This window comes from Neomonachus schauinslandi, chromosome 10 (assembly GCF_002201575.2).
Source record: "Neomonachus schauinslandi chromosome 10, ASM220157v2, whole genome shotgun sequence".
NCBI classification, from domain to species: domain Eukaryota; kingdom Metazoa; phylum Chordata; class Mammalia; order Carnivora; family Phocidae; genus Neomonachus; species Neomonachus schauinslandi.
In genome coordinates, this window is record NC_058412.1 from 36,308,200 (window position 1) to 36,328,671 (window position 20,472).

The 20,472-nt window shown below is 37.2% G+C and overlaps 1 protein-coding gene across 1 annotated transcript in view; it reads right to left on the reverse strand.

Moving 5' to 3' along the window:
• ANAPC1 (anaphase promoting complex subunit 1) overlaps positions 1-20,472 on the reverse strand; it is an 89,197-nt gene that overhangs the window by 60,545 nt on the left and 8,180 nt on the right. The window contains exons 8-18 of the mRNA XM_021697340.1: positions 19,978-20,123; positions 19,534-19,754; positions 18,615-18,824; positions 16,000-16,095; positions 14,281-14,371; positions 14,124-14,189; positions 12,732-12,866; positions 9,960-10,100; positions 9,135-9,195; positions 7,005-7,192; positions 1,739-1,813 (exon numbers count right to left, since the gene is read on the reverse strand). Of these exons, the coding sequence (XP_021553015.1) occupies positions 1,739-1,813; positions 7,005-7,192; positions 9,135-9,195; positions 9,960-10,100; positions 12,732-12,866; positions 14,124-14,189; positions 14,281-14,371; positions 16,000-16,095; positions 18,615-18,824; positions 19,534-19,754; positions 19,978-20,123 (1,430 nt within the window). The remainder of the gene's footprint in view (positions 1-1,738; positions 1,814-7,004; positions 7,193-9,134; positions 9,196-9,959; positions 10,101-12,731; positions 12,867-14,123; positions 14,190-14,280; positions 14,372-15,999; positions 16,096-18,614; positions 18,825-19,533; positions 19,755-19,977; positions 20,124-20,472) is intronic.

Consider the following 20,472-nt stretch of genomic DNA (forward strand, 5'->3'; position numbering starts at 1 on the left):
TGAGAGAAGAATCCCACTATTTATAGAGATTGAGAAAGAAAATTAAAATTATCTTAGGTGATTTCTTATGAAGCCAAAAGTAAAGAATAAAAGGTGGGAAGTGTAGATAGGCAAGTTTAGTGACCACTACACTGATCCGTGTTTTGGTAAGGGGAGAAGTCTACTTGTATCTGGTTAGTATATTCATCTATGTTTATAGGATGCTGGAGCTAGCAATTACAACCTAATAACCAACTGAATTTTATATTCACACTGATTGTACTCCATTTTCCAAGTACTGAGTCTGTTTTTGTTTTTACTTTGATTTATTGTACTGTGTTGAGAGAATATGATTTATGCTATTTTCAGGTCCTGGAATTTACTGATGTTTTTGTAAGGTTTAATACAATGTGTTATTCTAACTTAAACACTCTTGGACCAGATACAGAAAGAACAAACCATAAAAGTAAAAAATTGGTAAGATGAGTAACTAAAATTTTTAAAAATCTGTTCATCATCATACACCGAGAGAAATTATTCCCAAAACATACACAACAAAGAACTCATATCCAGAATATACAAAAAACTTCTACAGCTCAATAAATATTTTTAAAAATCCAATTAAAAAACTGTAAAAAGCTGGAGCAGAAACTTGACGAAAAGATATGTAAGTAGCTAATAAGCACATAAAAAAGTGTTTAACATCATTAGTCATGAGGAAAAGGCAAATTAAAACCTAAGAGAAACTACTTTACACACTCAAATAGTTAAAATGAAAAAGACTGACAACAGCAAATGCTGGCCAAGATGAAGAACAAAGAGGAACTCTCATTTATCACCGGTCAGATTGTAATGTAGTATAATGAGTTTGAGAACCAGCAATGATCCATCAATTTCACTGCTAGGTATTTACCCAGAAGAAATGAAAATACATATCCGCAAATACTTGTCACTGAATACTGATGGCAGCCTTATTCATAATAGCCAAATAATGGAAATAGCCTAGGTATCCATCAGCAGAAGAATGTATAAACAAACTATGGTATATTCACACTACTCAGCAATAAAAGGCACAAACTGCTGATATCTGCAACACCTGGGATGAATCTCAAAAACATCACACTAAATGAAAGAAACCTTTATACCAAAGATTATGTACCACATTATTTCATTTATATCAAGTTCTAGAACAGGCAAAATTAACTTATAGTGATAGAATTCAAATCAGTGGTTGCTTCAAGAATAGAGGAAGGGAAGGAAGGGAATGATTAAAAATGGCACATGGAAACTTGATGGAATAAAGGAAAGGTTTTGTGTTTTGAGAGGGGTTATGGGTTACATGAGTGTTTATCTGTCAAAGTTTATCAAACTGTAAACTTCAGATCTAAGCATTTCATTTATGTAAATTATACCTCAATTTAAAAAAACTTCTTAATCACTTAAGAATATACCCATGGAATCAAGTATGACTGAGGACCTAAATCAGAGGATTAATTAGCAGTAAAATAGCTACAAATCCAAACTCAAATCATGTGTATTATCTATGTTCAGTAATTTTTAGATGATCATTAAAGACAAAAGTATATGAATAACCACAGAAAACCTAACATATCCAACCTTCCAGATAACTGCTATTCAGTATTAAAATGAAGCAAAAGGTGTCAGAAATATACACAAATCAACAAGAGTACCACGTCTGTAGATTCTAGTACAAGTACCCACAAATTACTTTGTAGTAGCAAGAAGTAAGAATGCTTACATCATCAGATCCTGTCTCAGAAGGCCTTGCTTTTTTGGGTGCAATGACTGGAGAAAGTGATCCTTCAAAGTCAAACTGAAAGACAACCCCAAAAAAGATAAAATCATATAAATTAACTGATCAACTCAAAGAATTCAGATATCAGTTTCACCAATTATGGAAACTAAGGAAAGTCACCAAAACTCATTTTTTCATCTGGAAAAACATGGTATGAATACTTTTCCTCTCAGATTACTGTGAAGAAGAAATGAAATCATAGATGGAAGGCATCTAGTACGGTGCCTCGGCCCACAGGCACTGCAATGGTGGTTTCCTTTCCTCCCCGACTTCTGTGATGACACAGATCACCACTACTTTAGTAGAACAAGGACCTTTAGCCATATCCCAAATATGCTAAGTATAACCCAATGTTAGCCAAATGTCAGAACCAAGCAGACATTTATTTAGAGTCTGTCTATAGAGGACAGGCTAACAATTCTATGGCAGAGACAGGTAGCTACTCTTCAAAGAGTTCTCCTCTTTCTCCTGGACCCACAGCCAGGCTACATATCCCTGCCTCCCTCAGAGTTAGGTATGGCCCTATGACAGTGTGACAATGAATGAAAGTGGGTGTTAGGGATGACTGGGTGGCTCAGTCGGTTAAGCGTCTGCCTTCAGCTCAGGTCATGATCCCAGGGTCCTGGGATCAAGTCCCATGTTGGGCTCCTTGCTCAGCGAAGAGTCTGCTTCTCCCTCTCCCTCTGCCTGCCGCTCCCCCCTCTTGTGCTCTCTCTCTCTCTCTGGTAAATAAATAAATAAAATCTTAAAAAAAAAAAAAGGAAAGAAAGAAAGAAAGAAAGTGGATGTTATCACTTCCATGCCCTGTTCATGAAAAACTCCTGTGTATGCTCCTCCAGGCACTTCTCCCTTGTACCTGACTGATAGAGTCAACCCCAGGGCAATCTTTGAAGCCTCATGTTGAAGATGGCAGATGCTCCATCAGCCTGGGTCCCTAGTAACTGTGGAGCCTGTTCACCTGCTAAGTACTGTTATAGGAGCAAGACTTACATTTTTATTGTGTGAGCTATTACATCTTTTGAGGATTTTGTTATATACAGCCTATCCTAACTAATACAGTTACATAAAAGCACTTTTCTCGAAATTCACTCTTACTCAGTTCCCCCGGCATCACCTTTGCCACCTCTGCTACTTCACATTGGCACTGAACTACCAATTCATCAACCATAAGCCCATAAATGGCAATGGCTATTTTCCGATGCTTTATTATAAAAACTTACATATTTGTCAATCAGTATCACTCATATGAAAGTTGATTTCTATATAAAAACTAAAGATAGACAGCAATAATTTTTAAAGCTGAATATTTATATTACAATATTTCAATATTTAATAAATATGACATTTAAATATTAAATATAAAATGGAATAAAGTAGCTTGTAAAACTGAGTAATTTTTAAAACTGATCATGAGAGGGCGCCTGGATGGCTCAGTTGGTTAAACCACTGCCTTCGGCTCAGGTCATGATCCTGGAGTCCCTGGATCGAGTTCCGCATCGCAGGGAGCCTGCTTCTCCCTCTGACCCTCCCCCCTCTCATGTGCTCTCTCATTCTCTCTGTCTCAAATAAATAAATAAAATCTTTAAAAAAAAAAAAAAAAAACAACTGATCATGAGAAAAGGTTTTCTCGTAAAGCATTCAAAGAAAACACGGTCCAACTCACACACAATACTATCAAAAAACAAAATGACAAGAATAAAATCAAAGCAACAGATGCATTTCTGTTAGCTATCTTACCTAAACCTTCAACCAAAACTTAGCACATATGTGCACACCTACATACACACATTCTCTCTCTCACATATTCTAAATACCACAATCACAAAGAATGTCCTTGCTATAGTTATCACATTTATAAGACCTAGAATTATGAAAAACGACAACAGAAATTATCTGATACAGATACCTCTTTGTGGCATATATGGATCTATTTTATTTTCGTTATTTTAATATTCTGCAGGTTACCCAACCCTGTTATATGCTTCTGTAGATCCCTGACCTTTATCATAAACTGACATAAAATACTTACCTGCCTTCTCCTGAGATTGTCAATTCCATGAGAGGAACTATCTTGCCTAATGAATATCTGAAAAGCCTGGCATCATGCCTGGCCTTCAGCAGAGGTTCAACTTCTAACTAATGAAAATATGACCATCCTAAAGGACACAAAAAGTTAACCCCAGATGCAACCATTCATAGAATGTGAGAACCAGAAGGAAACATCATCTGGTCCAGTGCTCTCATTCAACACATCAGTAAATTAAGGAAGGCCCAAAGAAATGCCAAAAATCATGTAACTAGTCATTGGCAAAAATTCTGTACTCCCTAATCTCCACACCATTATTTAAATGAAAACAAAAAAGGATATATCTGAACAAAGCAAAATTAAAGCCATTTGCCACTGAGGGCCATTTCATCCTGAGCTTTGATGTAAGGACAAAAGAATAGCAAGGGTTTAATTATGCAGTCCTATAAATAAATGTGAAAGCAACTCACCCTCAGAACTGATTTCCTTTTTCCCTTTTAGGACTATTATCCAATAAATAAGTCAGAGAGCCCCGCCCTTCTTTATGAAAGAAAAAATGGTAGGTGCTCAGTCTTCCCCCTAACATGGAAACCTGAGGGGTACCTGGTTCTCTGCTAGAGAATGGAGCACAACAGCCTATATTCATCAACAAGTTCCACAGCACAGTAACACACAACAACTACACAAAGCTGAAGCATTGCAGAAATCCTTAGTTTCTAGTAAGGCTCAATTTCTTCATATTTAATGAAGAATGGGAAAATGTGGAATAAAGTAGTTTTCATGCAACTATTTAAAATAAGAAAATTGTCCCTATTTTCCCAGGAAGGTTTTTCTCAAGGAAATTTCAGAGGGAAATTCTTTCACATGATAAAACACACACAAATTCTTAAATATAGTATCTCATTCAGACGTAAAAGAGCATTGATTCCACAAATTCACTGAGCACCCATCTATGCCACAGTACTATAGGTCCTAGAGATAGTGAACAAAACTAAACAAAAATCCCTGCTTACACAAATTCACATTCTAGAAGGAAGAGAGACACACAAGCAATATAAATAAGTAAAAATATACAGCATATTTAATTAGTGCTAAGGGAAAAATAAAACAGGTAAAGGGGATAAAAAGTATGGAGAGGGGTAACAATTCCACATGGACAGAGCAGGATGCACTGAGGTGCCACCTGAAAAAGATCTAGGCTTGTCTTATCTGGGGGAAGGCTTTTTCTCTAGAGTTAACAGCAAGTGCAAAGACCCTGAGGCAGCAACACACATGGTACGTTCCAAGAAGAGTAATGGAAGCCTGTGTGGTGGGGACAGTGTGAGCAAGGCAGGGATGAGGAGACAAGATGAGAGAGGTAAGAGAGGGATGGGTCACATGGCACCTTGCAGGCTTCTGGCTTTTACTCTGAGTAGGAAGGGAAGGTACTGGAAGATTCTAAGCAGAGTGACATGACCTGACTTTGTCAGACAGGATTACTTCGGCTGTTGGGCAGAGAAGAAAATGAAACATAGGCAAGGACATGAAATGTGAGTCAAAAAATAACAACTATAAATGACCAATGAGAGGGACTCCTGGCTGGCTCAGTCGGTGGAGCATTCAACTCTTGATCTCAGGGTCCTATGTTGGGCATGGAGCCTCCATAAATAAATAAATAACCAATGAGAATCTGAAAAACCCATTACCGTTTACTTAGACAGGAATAAAAGAAAATGTCTCACTAAGTTGGCAAAGGTTCACCACACCACAAATCATCACTATGCTGAAATGGGCACTTCTAAATGAAGCTAGTGAGAATGTCAACTGGGCAACCCTTTTTGAAAATTATTTGACTCAGTAATAGCTCTTCTAAGGTTAAGTTCTTAAGAAATGACTACAGCTGTAAAGATCTGTGTTTGCAAATTATTCCTAATGAGAAAAGAAACTGATTTAACAATGTTCTATTATTAGTTGTTGGTTAATTATGATAAAACCACATGGTAACCTATTATGAAGATGATAAAAGGGGGGGGGTTCTGCCTAAGAATTTTTTTTTTTAAGATTTTATTTATTTATTTACTTATTTATTTGACAGAGAGAGAGCACAAGCAGGGGAAGCAGCAGGCAGAGGGAGAGGGACAAGCAGGCTCACTGAGCAGGGAGCCCGGTGCGGGGCTCGATCCCAGGACCTTGGGATCATGACCTGAGCCGAAGACAGATGCCCAACAACTGAGCCACCCACGCACCCCAGGAATTTTTAATGATATTGGAACTTTTCATTTATATCATGTTTATCTAAAAGGCAATACAAAGATATTCAGAGTGGTTATCTGAGCAGTATTATTTTCTTCTTAATTCTTCCATTTTCCAGATTTCCCTCAGTAAGAATGTATGTTCATAATGAAGAAAAAAATGATTTTTTAAATGGATTTACTATTATAAGACTAAAATGTACAGCTCAGCTACCAGACAAAGGTAAGTGTGTTCTAGAATGATTTCTTTAGAGTGACCCAGGCAAGGTTGTCCTGGGAGTTATCTCTAGAGCCAAAAGGAATCACCAATACTGAAGACACTACTCTGCTGGTTTTGTAAATATCCTGTTAAAGGCCTGTAAGAAAGCTTCTGGGGTGGAGAGAGAGGGATACAGCTTCACATCATTAACAGAGTCGATACTTAGGCTAAAGCCCTTGAAATTGCCCTCAAATCAAACATTCATCCCCAAAGACTAAGCAATTTGTGTATGAAAACAGCATGGACTACAGAGAAGAACACTAAGCCATCATTCAGAAGACACAGTCTAGGCCCTGTTTGGAGCAAATCACCAGTCTGTGTTCTCTCTGTGATTCAGTTTCTTCATTAATAAAAAAACCAAGATGTTACTACTAATCCTAGCATAACTTGCAGTCATTTTACAAAGATGAAATGAGAAATCATAGTCAAACATGCTTTCCCATGTTATAAAACTCAATATTATAATTACCAGTAAAACATTATCATTAAATATTAAATGACATGTGATTTACCAAATAGATAGATAGACACAATAAGACTTAGTATTATTCCACTTTGTTGATTAAGGTCTACCTTTTAGTAAATTGATCTGTTACGTACTCTAAATACTATATTACCAATTATGCAAACATTACATTGGTAACAACAGAATAACTCAGAAAAAAAAAAAAAAAAACAATTATATGTACTTACATTTCTGGTCCATGCTAAGCGGTCTGTGTTATAACCCATCATGTTCATGAGACAAGTCACAAATAAATTCCACTCGGAATGATAACTGGGTCCTCCCGGAGCACTGTGGACACTGTACCACTTGACAAGCATCTGAACAGCTATTTCCTTTGGCAGGATAAACTTAATTGCTTGCAAACATGTTTGCACTATTAAAAGCAAAGATTAATTTTAGTATGCTTCCCATATGTATTTCTTTTCCCCTTTTAATAAGAAAGTTTTGTTTTTTTTTTTAACTACTTCTGTGTAAAGGCCAATTACTCTGAAAAGAGAACTGTCATTACAGAGCCAGCGGGATGCAAACATTCCCTGCCGATCACTTAAAACTTAAACCAACTACTGAATTCAACAGGGATTGCAAGAGGTCTTAGGGCAGCTTTCAACCCACTGATTTTGGGTCAGAAGTAAGACAACCAACAGTCCAGTTTACCTGAGACAGAACTGATTTATACCCACTGCCCCAGCAATGACTAATAGCTCCCCATTTTGTTCTCAAAAATACTCTAGTTTGGACAATAAATTAAAGGTCATTCTATCAAAAACATGTAATTTCTACATGAATAAGTTTATATAAAATACTGCTGAAATACTTCAGTAAAATATGCAATACTCAATATACGCAACCTCAAATAGCAATGCTTAACTATCATTAAAAGATGTTCTCAATGAGTTAACATCCCTATTAACCAAAACTTTGTAACTTTTAATTATTTCTGACACCATTCACTTTATAAATGTTTTACGTAACGGATCAGCCAATACTACGTAATTTATACCTTCCTTAGTGACTCAGTGCCGTTGTAGAAATATCAGTCAACAGTGCCACACTGTCATGCTGCTGCACAGAAGAGCCCTGGGTCTGCTTTTCTTAGTTAAATGGCCCCAAACTGCAACGTTTTTGTATTCTCACATCTTCTCTTTAGAGGATTCCCCTATTCCCTTCCCACTGCCACTGTCACCAGGCCCATCCTCAGCAGCATATCCTTTCTCATCAATTGGCTATGTGTGTACACATACAGCAAAGATTAGAGCCAAATAGAATAAATGTTAGAAAACCAAATAACCAGTTTGTCGTGGTTGAATCCAAAATAAGTGTAAACCAGATACCGCCTGAGGGGCTGAGGGATGTTTATAAGTAAAGTACAGAAACTTCCAAGTGAAGTACAGAAACTTATGTGACTTCTATTTGGCTATGAGAGAGTAAGATTTTACTCCCCTTTCATTTATTTTATTTAGTCCATTATTTGTTTTTATATATTTTGTTTAGGTTATACTTCTAAGGTACATGGCCTTGAAATTATTGGCTAAATACCTCTTAGAAAAGCAAGGTATCTCTATACCTACTCACTGTATCATTTTACCAAACTAATGAAAGAAATTTCCTAAAATTAAAAAGTCATTCTACCCTACTTACCAAATTCCAGAAATCACACAACCTGCCAATATTTTGCTTTGCCACTGAGATTTTGAAACTAATAGATGTTCTGAATTTTCTTATACATCCTTAACTTACAACTGTTGACAAATCCTTTTAATTCTAAAGTTTTACTATCCTCTATTCAGAAATATTCTCCTAGTATTTTCCAAGTTGTGTTTCAATAATAACTTAAGCAGACTCGAATTTTATTAAAATACACCTGACTGTATTTTGACTATAACATTAAGTTTTATTCAATTTAGGCAATTATGTTAATTTCTCAATTTATATAACAACTGAGATATTTATTATATGATTAAAAGCCATCACATATGCCAAAAACTGTTTTAGTTGCTTAGGCTTCCTTGTTTCTCAGATTTTCTGGCAAGAGGCATGTCCACTCACTGCATGGCCTTCTTCAACATAAGAAATCTCAGAGAAACGGAACTAGCACATCCTTCAAATGTACCCCTAGCCTTAGAGCACACATGGAGTAGACACTGAAAAGTGCTCCCCAGCTCTTCACAGCTTCTCTGCAAAGTAAAAACCTCAATCCCACGGCTTCAAAAAAGCAAATTTTTAAAAATCCCAATTACTTTTGCAAATCAGCAAACACTACAAATCTTATCAATCAAACTGAGAATACATGAAGTGAGGTCTGACCTCAATCATACCTAATTCAGAGGTGGCAATTTCAGGAATAGTGATCCTAACCATGGAGCCATTACTCAATTCCTAGGGGAAAGAACAGAAACAAACAGGAGCATGTAAATAGAATTTGTGCATTCTAAGTCTTTGAATGTCTTAAAAATGGCTATGATTTATAAGACTGCCTGTCAAAGTAAAATTCAATAAAATAAATAAAAAATAAGTATTTTTCAAATGGAACTGAATACTTCCAAATTTCAGAAACTGTAAATGTGCTTATTTAAAAAACATTTCCAGGGGCACCCAGGTGGTTCAGCCGGTTGAGCATCTGCCTTCGGCTCAGGTCATGATCTCAGGGTCTGACATAGAGCCCTGCATCAGGCTCCCAGCTCAGTGGGGCATCTGCTTCTCCCTCTCCCTCTGCCTCTCCCCCTGCTCCTGCTCTCTCTCGCTCTTAAATAAATAAACAAATAAAATCTTTAAAAATAAATAAAAACCATTTCTAAAAGTTCTTGTTTTAATGAAATGTTTAATTTTTATACATAAGAGTCACCATCACTAAAAAAGATTAACTTTTAATGAAAAGACAAAAATCCTATCAATATAAAATTCAACTATTTAAACAAGATTTGTTTTCCATAATTTTTAAATAATAAAGCAACTGTAGAAAAGTTAAGCAGAATTACTTTAAAGTAAAATAGTACAAAAAATGACATATTGCAAGAGATTTTAAAAATCATAAAAAATATTTGTTTTCATGATTCAGACAAAATCCTGCATTCTGACAAATTTGAAATAACAGTCATATTTCTTAGAGAGCTACCTAATCTTCTAAAAATAAATATACCTACCAGAGTTACTCTGTTACGGACAGGATCTCTTATAGAATGAATGTAAGTTCCAAGCTGCTGGAAAGTACAATCCTCATTATAGAGAGAATCATGAAGTTTTGAAGAATCCCTCAGTTCTGGAACTGGGGAGAAGAGAACCACCTATAAAAAGTCATAAATACAACACATATGAAATATTTTTTGAGGAATTAAGGATAAAGAAATCTCTATTTGTACATGGTCTAACAACTGTACGTAATGACTTAAAATCATTCTGCACACCTTACAGCAGACCAAGATCCTCATGGTCAGTAAAACAGTAAAACATCTGATCAATAGCACTGGAGAGCTATGGAGACAACCTAGACCTGAGAGGCCAAGATCTAGGAGAGAAAGAAGGGAGTCACAGGGAGGTGGCCCAAAATTCTTACACCACTTTCCTGGTCTTGGCATGTGCAATATTTGGTGGGGATATGGTAGGGAGTATGGATACACTGAGTATGCAAGGAAGGCCAATGCTAAGAGGAAGAAGAGATAGCAACACTTCTGGCAATCTTAAAGAGCTAGACACATAAGCTATAACTTGAGGCAGCCCAGGCAGAGATGACTTGAGGATCTAAGACCCGAAAGGGAAAGGAGAGCAATGAGAAAGCAAAGAAACAAGACAGGTACATAGTGGTATCTCCCCTATAGCCAAATGTTTGTTCTGAAAATATGAGAACATTTACTTGCTCAATTGCAATTATGCAAACAAAAAACTTAAATGATCTTAGTTACTAATTACATGCAGATGCTCCAGCTTTAGATCCAGTCCTAACCACTGACCCTTTTTATATTCCCATAATTCAAATTATAGGACATCTCTAAGTGAATAGCTTGTGAACACTGACAGCCCATCAAGTATAAGATTATTTATTATATTCAAGCTTCTACTCCTACAGCTGCCACAAAAACTGAGCTCCACTGGTCCTGAATCTAAGTCTAGTTGCACAATCAACCAGAGACGTGGAAAGCCATCGGCCAATGTGTAATACAATGATCTTGTGACCCCATGGCTACCACAAAGACACGAATCATTCCTGGGTTAATGGAATTCTAAGAAAGTTAGGAACCATTTTACATTATAAAAGACAAAAATTCTTCCAAATCACACAAAACTGACACTTCTCCAGCTCCCTTTTGAAAGTTCTGCAAATGTCCTGCTTTGAGGGAAAGAATTCAACGCTGCACATATTTAAAAAATAAAACCAAGGCCTAGACATTAACCAATACAATTCATTGCTTACACCAACCTTCACTTTCAACTTTCCCTAAACATCTGCACCCAAATGTCTCTCAAATACAGACCCCCTTTCTCCAGGCTTCCTAACTTGGTAAGCATGGGTGTCCACCTAGCTTGCTCAGAGAACTTTGAGCCTTGTTCCCCAACATAGCACAAAACCAGTCAGCTGACAGACTCTGCCATTTACACTTCTCCAGACCTTTCATGTCACTGCCCTCCTTTCCAATATGCTGCCGTAACTCGGATTCTCTTCGCACCTCTTGAATTAACACAAAAAACAACACTTGGAATCTCTTTGGTCTAAGTCCCAAGATAAACATCTAAAACACAGAGCCTAACATTCATAACTCCATCCTCAAAAGCCTGTAATGTTCTGGTGATAGCATTCAGAATAAAAACCTTTTCATCCTTTCTGCCTTTAAGAACATGTTAGTAAGAGTGTAAATCCCAGCTCTAACACTTACTAGCTACATGACTTTAAACAAGTAACCTCCTTATACCTCTATTACCCATTTGTAAAATGGGGAGCAGTACCTTCCCAACAAAGCCATTCTAAGGAATTAAATGAGTTAATACATATAAAACACTTAGAACAGTGCCTAGCACATAGAAAACACTCAAAAACAAGTTATTATTACCCATTCCCTGCCCTGCCCCACCCAAAAGGCAACTTGTACTTTTATAAGCATTCATTTATTCCACAGACTTGAGTCTTACATGCTACACGATGGAAATATGAATATGCATAAGAAATGTTCTGCACTTACCTGCCTCCACACCCATTTCCCATGTGATTCCTCTTTGCCCCAAATGCCCCTTTCCATCTACAGATATCCTACTTATCCTCAAGGTCCAAACCAAGTCAGACATCCCCTCAGATATGAGCCTCTGGTTCTGCCACATCAACCCATCAGGATGTATCCTCCTATCAGCGAATCTGCTGTGGTACTCTCTGTTCCTCATTCATAAGTCTTAATAGCCTACCTCAAATTATAATTTCTCATGCAGATAGTACATCTGTTCCACCCAAATCAATTATGAGGTTCCTAGATTAAAAAGAATGTCTCATTCTCATCTCTGTAGTACCTTACACATCACAAGGGAGGTCAATATGTTTACTGAATCATTTGTGCTTGAAAATATGTATATTCTACCAAATATTAGCTAAACTTCCAATTCTGTCATTTTTAAAACAAAAAAGTTAACCATGGGAAGAACTAATATTTGAACCAAACTTCTTTAAAACACTATTTTTTTAATTTTAAATATTTTATATTTTTATTTTTTAATTTAAATCCAATTAATTAACATATGGTGCAATATTAGTTTCAGAAGTAGAGCTCAGTGATCATCAGTCTTAAATAACACCCAGTGCTCATTACATCATGTGCCCTCCTTAATGCCCGTCACCCAGTTACCCCATCCCCCCACCCCGCTCCCCTCCAGTAAACCTGTTTGTTTCCTATGATTAAGAGTCTCTAATTTTTGACAACACCTAATTCATTACTCACCTCATCCAAGGATCCAAGTAGTTTACTAAGAGGCTTAGGAGTACCAACACTGTCAAGTGGAGTGCTGGGCCGAGGCATCGTGGCAGACATTGTCAGGGAGGGGGCTGGCAGTCCAGGAATAAAAACCTTTCCCACCTTTAAGCAATAAAAAGATGTGGGGAAAAATACTGGCTTTAATGTGTCATATCCTTAAATAAAACGTTATGGCATGTAAGCATAAATTTCTTTCAATATTCAGAATAAAAACCTTTTCATCCTTTCTGCCTTTAAGAACATGTTAGTAAGAGTGTAAATCCCAGCTCTAACACTTACTAGCTACATGACTTTAAACAAGTAACCTCCTTATACCTCTATTACCCATTTGTAAAATGGGGAGCAGTACCTTCCCAACAAAGCCATTCTAAGGAACACACCGAACACATCTAAAAAATGAAAAGAAATAAAATTTCAGTAATTCCACCATCCAACTACAAATATCTTGGTATAATTTCTCTTGGTCTGATTCCTTCTCTTCATTACGGAGGACTTATTTTGGGAAGGAAAGTGGGTGAATGCTAATATGGTCAGAACATAACACAAAATCCCATATACTACTCATTTTCCTACTGTATTGGTGGTAGAGACAGTAGGGACACTAAGCTTGCAGAAACTATAAGCAGCAATCTTGTCAACAAAATCTCCGGGCAGAGAGAATAAACATCAATTACTTCCGAGGCGCTAAAAAAAATGAAGCTGACTGATGCTCCAGAAATTAAATCCAATGTAATCCAAACTGGGCTCTTAAGCTCATAATCTGCCTTCTTCCCTCAAATACTTCCTCAAAACACTTTATACATATTCTTCATTAAAAGAGTGAGTGGATAATCCATGCTAGCCACCCCTTATTTTGGCTATCCATGGGGTTCTCAGGAAAAACACAAGAGAAGTTCAGATCCACATAGGCCAAAAACTCTGATAAGACTCAAAGGAAATATTCAGAACGCAAGTGAAATTCTAACAAAACCCACATTTATGTCCATATACTACCCAAAGCTAATAAAATTACAAAGTTACCCAAATAAAATCCTCAGGATTAGAAAACAAAATGAGGGCAAAAACCAGTATATATAAAGTTTTTAAAAAGCTACAAGAGGGCGCCTGGGTGGCTCAGTCAGTTAAGTGTCTCCCTTCTGCTCAGATCATGCTCCCAGCGTCCTGAGATCAAGCCCTGAGTTTGGCTCTCTGCTTAGTAGGGAGCCTGCTTCTGCCTCTCCCCCTGCCTGCCACTTCCCCTGCTTGTGTTCACACTCTGTCAAATAAGTAAATAAAATCTTTAAAAAAAGAATGTTTAAAAATAATAATAATATCAAGGAGGTGGTCCTACAAAAGGATGAAATGCTACTTACTACTTACCCGAACCACTCCTGTGTACAGCACCAGGTTTCCACTGCCTTCAAGGACCAGCATGGTATCTATCTTCTGAGAGAAAGACAAAAATTTTATTTGCCAATCTGTGCAAATTATAAAACATAATGATTTTCAACTTCTCAAGAAATGTGCCTGCATTTACCTCCACTGGCGCTGCATCCTTTGCGTGTATGTTGGTGATGGAGCCAAAGATGAGCTGAGTTTTATCATTACTCTCTTGAAATTTTACACAGCTAAATATTAAAATAAAAAGAGAAACAAACTATTGATATGTCCAACAACTTATAGTGATCTCAGAGGTATTATGCTGACAGGGAAAAGCCAATTTTGAAAGATTACATATTGTATGATTCCATTTTATAACATTTTCAAATGACAAAATTATAAAATGGAGAACAGATTAGTGGTCGCTAGGGGTTAGGGATGGGGGTGGGTGGGTTTAGTGTATGGGACTATAAAGGAGTAGCCATGAGGGACATCTTTGAGGTAATAAGAAGTTCTATATCTTGACTGTGGTGTTTGCACAAATCTACACATGAGAAAACTTCATGGAATCATATAAACACACACAAATGAGGACATGTAAAACTGATGAAATCTGAATAAGGTGTGTGGATTGTACTGGTGTCAATTTTCTTGTTTTGATAATGTACTATAATTATATAAGATGTTACCTCTGGGGGATAAAGAGTGCAGGGTACACAGGACCATCCCCCTACTATTTTGCAACTGCCTGTGTTTTAAAATTATTTCAAAATAAAAAGGTAAAGAAGTGGACAAAAGATCTGAATACACATTTTTACCTAAAAAGATAAATGGCCAGTAAGAACATGGGAAGATGCTCAACATCATAAGTCATTACGGAAATGCAAATTAAAAACACTTCACACCCACTAGAATGGCTACAAAGAGACAGACAACTCGATAAAGAAACTGGAACCCTCATAGATTGCCAGTGGGAATATAAAAGGATGTAGCCTATTTGGAAAACAGTTTGGCAACTTCTTAAAAAGTTAAACATGAATATACTGTTCAACCCAACAATTAACCTTTACACTCTTAGATATCTCCTCAAGAAAAAAGAAATCAGGGGCGCCTGGATGGCTCAGTCATTAAGTGTCTGCCTTCGGCTCAGGTCATGATCCCAGGGTCCTGCGATCGAGCCCCGCATCGGGCTCCCTGCCCTGCAGGAAGCCTGCTTCTCCCTCTCCCACTCGCCCTGCTTGTGTTCCCTCTCTCACTATCTCTCTCTCTGTCAAATAAACTAAAAAAATCTTAAAAAAAAAAGAAATCATGTATGTCCACACAAAGACTTCTGCTCCAATGTTCATAGGGCCATAACTCACTATGGTCAAAAAGTGGAAACCAAATGTCCATCAACAGACAAATGGATAAACATAATGTGGTGTATCTACATAATGGGCTACTACACTGCAAGAGGAATAAAGCACTCATACATGTTACAACATGGTGGATCCTAAAAAACATTATGCTAAGTGAAAGAAGCTAGCCACACAAAACCTACATTTTGTATGATTCTATAACATCTCTGGAAAAGGCAAATCTCCTAGGCAGAAAGCCTATATACAGAGTGGTTACCTGAGGTTGGGAATCAGAAGAGAGACTGACTGCCAATCAAACACAGGGATCTTTTCAGGGGGACAGAAATGTTATAAAACCAGATTGTAGTGATGGTGGCATTAACTCTGTAATTTTACTAAAAATAATTATACACTTAAAACATGTCAATTTTTTGGCATGCAAATTATTTCAATAAAGCTACTTAAGTCAAAAAAAGAAAAAAAGAAAAAGCAGCCCTACGTTTGTTGACACAGAATCAAAGGGAAGTATGCACACTTACCGCAACTGGAGCTCAGACTCCACTAAAAAGCACAAGAACTTCTGCCCACATAGGTCAGATGTAATAAACACTTTTGAGGTCTGTGAATTTTTCTCTCTGTAGCAGATACATTAGTAAAATAACTGTCAGCATTAGTTCCAAAATCTGCCACGATAACTCTTAATGAAACTATCCTGCAAGAAATCTTAAAACTACTTGGGCCAAGCATTAACACTGAAGACCTCACAACACTTCTAAGATTGGAACTTCAGGATCTCTGAGATTCCTTTCAGTTCTTTGATTCTGAGTCCATTCCACAGCTTTTTAGGGGATAAATTATAAGAAATTTAATCATTATCAATGACCTTTTTAATTCCATATTAGTAAAGTTACGTACTGCTAAAGCTGCAAACTTGAATTCCTACTCCTTAAAGGATGTAAGGGGTCAGACCTCTTATAACATGACCTCTCCTATCCATCCTCTCTCTCGCAGATTAGGCTCTACTTCATCCCTCTTTCTGAAACCATCTCTAATTTCCAAAGATTTCTTTCTGGAGTGGTACAGAAGACCATAATTCTGTAATATAAGAATCTGTAATATAGTCAATTTACCAAGAGATATTTAAAGACAAATGATTTTTAAATGTAGGAAATTCTTATTTTATTTATGAGGAACAAAAACAGAGAAGCTACTTCAACACTGTATTCACAGCTTTACTTTCCTCCAACTATACCTATCCCCTAGCCCCTAAGAACATGTATTTATTTGCCTTCTGCATCACAGAGAAAATACAGCTATAAGGCTTGAGCCCAACCTCCTGCCCTATGTATCTAATAACCATCACTGTCTTTTGTCTTTCTCCTGAAGGCTAATCTCTCCACTTGTGCTCCTTTCTGGTTCCTTGTTCTATCCATCATTTCCTCTCTCCTGTATTTTTGATGCTTTCCCTACACTGAGTATGGTCCTTGCAGCCTACTCTCTCATATTAAGATAAAAATCTTCAAATATGAAGATGGACTGAATAATAAATGATATAAAGGACTTACTGTTAATTGGCTGGGTGTAAAAATGGCCTTGTGGTTAGGTAAGATGTCCTTACATTTTAGAGATACGCACTGAGGTATTTAGTCACGAAGACTAATTTTCTCTAATGTAATTCAGCAGTAACAAAACTCTCCCTTGACCCTGAGACTCCCTCTAATTTTGCATCCTCATCCCCATTCAAAGGCAATCCATAAAATAATCCACATGTCAATGTTCGCTTCCTCAGTCCCCATTCACGTCTTCCACCCCATTCCACTCCACAGCCCCTCTCCAAGTGCTCTGGCCAAGGTCACCAGTGAACTCACTGCCATCCGGGTACCTCCTTTCTGAGCTCATTGCTTAGTGCCACACCTCACCGGCACCTGGCAACACTGGCAGCTTTCTTTTTGAAATGCTCTCTTTTCCAATGTTCCATGACACTTCTGCTGCTTCTCACACCTGAGCTCTCCTGCTCTGTCTCCCTATAGCAGCTTTGTCTCTTTTCTCTTTTTATCCCCAAAAGCTTAAGTTTCTAAGACTTCAGTCCCTAGCTCTCTTCAACTCTACACTGCCAGATCAATTATTTGGAGGTCTCAGACCCCCTGTGAGAATCTAATGAATGTAAAACCCTCTCCTTAGGAAAAGTCCTTATAAATTAACATGCACATGATTACTGCATGATGCTATGTTACTAGAACCTCTGCAACTGCAAGCTCACCCACAGGCCCTCCAGGAACCCAACATCTACACACTCCTTAACTTCCAATCCACCTCCCTTGCCTCAATCACCACTTACAAGCCAACAACTCCCACATTTATTGCTCTGCTCTTTCCCCTAATTTTATGACCCACGTATAAAGCACCTTAACAGCCCTCATCAAATAGCACAGCCCTAAAGGGCAATCTCTCTCTCAAGCCTCCCCTTTCTTAACCCTTGCCCTTCCTTCCAACATAAGCAAAGTGAGAGTATTTGTACATATCACACACTCACACTTCTGAACTTCTGTTCTGATCATCCTGCCTACTGTGCCCTTCTTCCCTTTCCTACCCAGCAAATACCTATTCATCTTTCCAAAGCCCTACCAGCAGAGTAGGCAGTGCCTCTGTGTCACCATCTTCAGCTGTCTCTTTTTGAGAATAGGGACAGTGACCAATTTGCCTGTAACCCACAGCCACTAGCACATGCACTGGAACTGGCTGAATGATCAAAGAGAACATAAAAGGAGAAAGGCCACACAGAACAGAGGTCTGAGTTGCATTTCCCAAAAACAACAGCTGACACTCAACTAACGTAAAGATAAAATTTTTAAAAAATGCTATAAAACCCCAAGTTTCTTGATCTAGTTGTTTCTCCTTAAAACATCAAACACCTCAAATCTGAGAGATTCTTACTACTAAAGAAGAAATAGGAAATGATAAAAGAATACTTTTATAATCACTTTAGTATCATTAATATCCTCTATTGAAACTCAGGTATCCTTAATATTTATCTCTGTAGTTTTATAAACTGATCATATTAAAAGATTAAAAGGAAACTCTAAGCAAAACACCAAGTATTTTCTAAAACTTTTACCAACATTTTTCTTTGAATATAAAAATATATATCCCAAACCTTATATTAGTAATCGTTTCTGTCCATAAATGGTCAATACAAAGTTCAGGAACAATTGGCTCTGTTTCTGGTGCAAGGAAGGAGCCATTAGAATTACTATTTGGAGAATGAGAAATACTATGTCTCTTTGGAGACTGATTATGGCTTGAAAGGTTAAACCTCTGCACCCCTGAGAAAGAGTGCACTCCTAAGGCGGGAGAATGAGCACGACTGCAAAATAAACAGAGAGAGGGCATCACAATTAACAAGGCAGGCTGAGGGAACATGCTTTCCAATCATACTTTCTAAAACTCTATGTACCAAGTGCATTCATGGTATAATCCCAATCAGAAATACATTTTTTAAAAAGGGAATAACTACTTAAATCGTTCACATTAATGTGTTTTATTACATTCTAAAGATTTACAATTCTTGTTAGAATTCATCCTTTAATTTTAAAACTGAAAATTAGTTCATTTTCTGCCTCAGAACATGAATTGTTTTTATTATTCAAAAAAGTCCAAACTACATTCCTATATATTCAGATATATACATACCAACAAAACTATGTTCCCATATTACCAGACAGATACTAATAAAAATGAAAAAGCTAATGCAAAGACCAAAAAAAAGAAAGGAAGAAAAGAAAAACCAAAATATTTTTGAAATTAATATTCATCAAATTGCTGCCACTTAGTGATGGAAATGAGGCAACCAATCTTATGACAAGCAGAGGCAGCTTCTAAATAGGACTCATTTATAAAAACTTTACTTAGTAATACAACTGGGATAATCGCTGTTTTCCCTAAAAAAATACCCAAGAGCTGTCAACAGAGATTTTAAATCCTTCAAAACATAGAGCGAAAGTTTGAAAAGAAGGTATCTCTTTCTTGGGATATCTTGTTTAAAATAAGGAAACACTTCCACACTTAATTCCCACCTTAGAGCTGCCATGTTGGAAATAGAAGGTGAACGAGAGTGTAGACTGGGTGAGGAGGTCGAGCGACTCTGACTGTGAATGGAGGAGTAATTCTGGAAAGGTGAAGCCACGGGGGAATCTCCTTTGGAGAGGCTTCTGAGGTGTGCTGTGAGGGAGCTACTACTGGCCACATTCTGTGGGGTTCCCCCCTGTTCAGAGAACTTTAAGACAACATTCTCTTCCTTAAGTCAAAATGATGAGAAGGGGGGAAAAAAAGGCAATAATTAGATTAAAAGGGTAATTTCCTGGTGAGAATTCAGGGTAGAAGCCAGTTATTAAAGACACAATATTTCTTTTTTCCTAAGAAGCTCAATGCATTTCACAAATGATTCTTCCAAATACATGTGAAAGCTTTCAGTGTTAACTATCCTTTCATACTAAGAAGTGACTTGCCTTTATCCTTACCTCTGTTTTGACTCTCCGGAGAGCCCACACAGAATGCAAACATTGAACAGTGTCATAGGTCATTATAATGGAGGGGTCAGTGTTGAGAAAAACAATTTTCATTGCATGATCTACAACATATTGCACCCTTGATGAACCAAAAAGACCTTAAAGATAAAATAGTAACGATCAGGTATTGAACAATGAACTTCACAAGACAGTTCTTTAATGAAATGACTTTCTATAATTCCTGAAGAGAAACACAGCCAATTAAGACACAAAATCCACTAATATATAATTACCCTGAATTTTTAAGTTTACTTTGGGCATCAACTTCCTCAAAATACATAAAGATAAGAATACATTACCAGTTTCCATTTCACATACATGCAATTACATGTTGAAGATGTGTGCTGACTCACTGTCCCATCGGCCACAGGGAGGTCTGTGACTACTCAACAACTGACTGATCTATAAACTGCAATCGACTATTCTGCCAAGTTTGACCTCTTGACT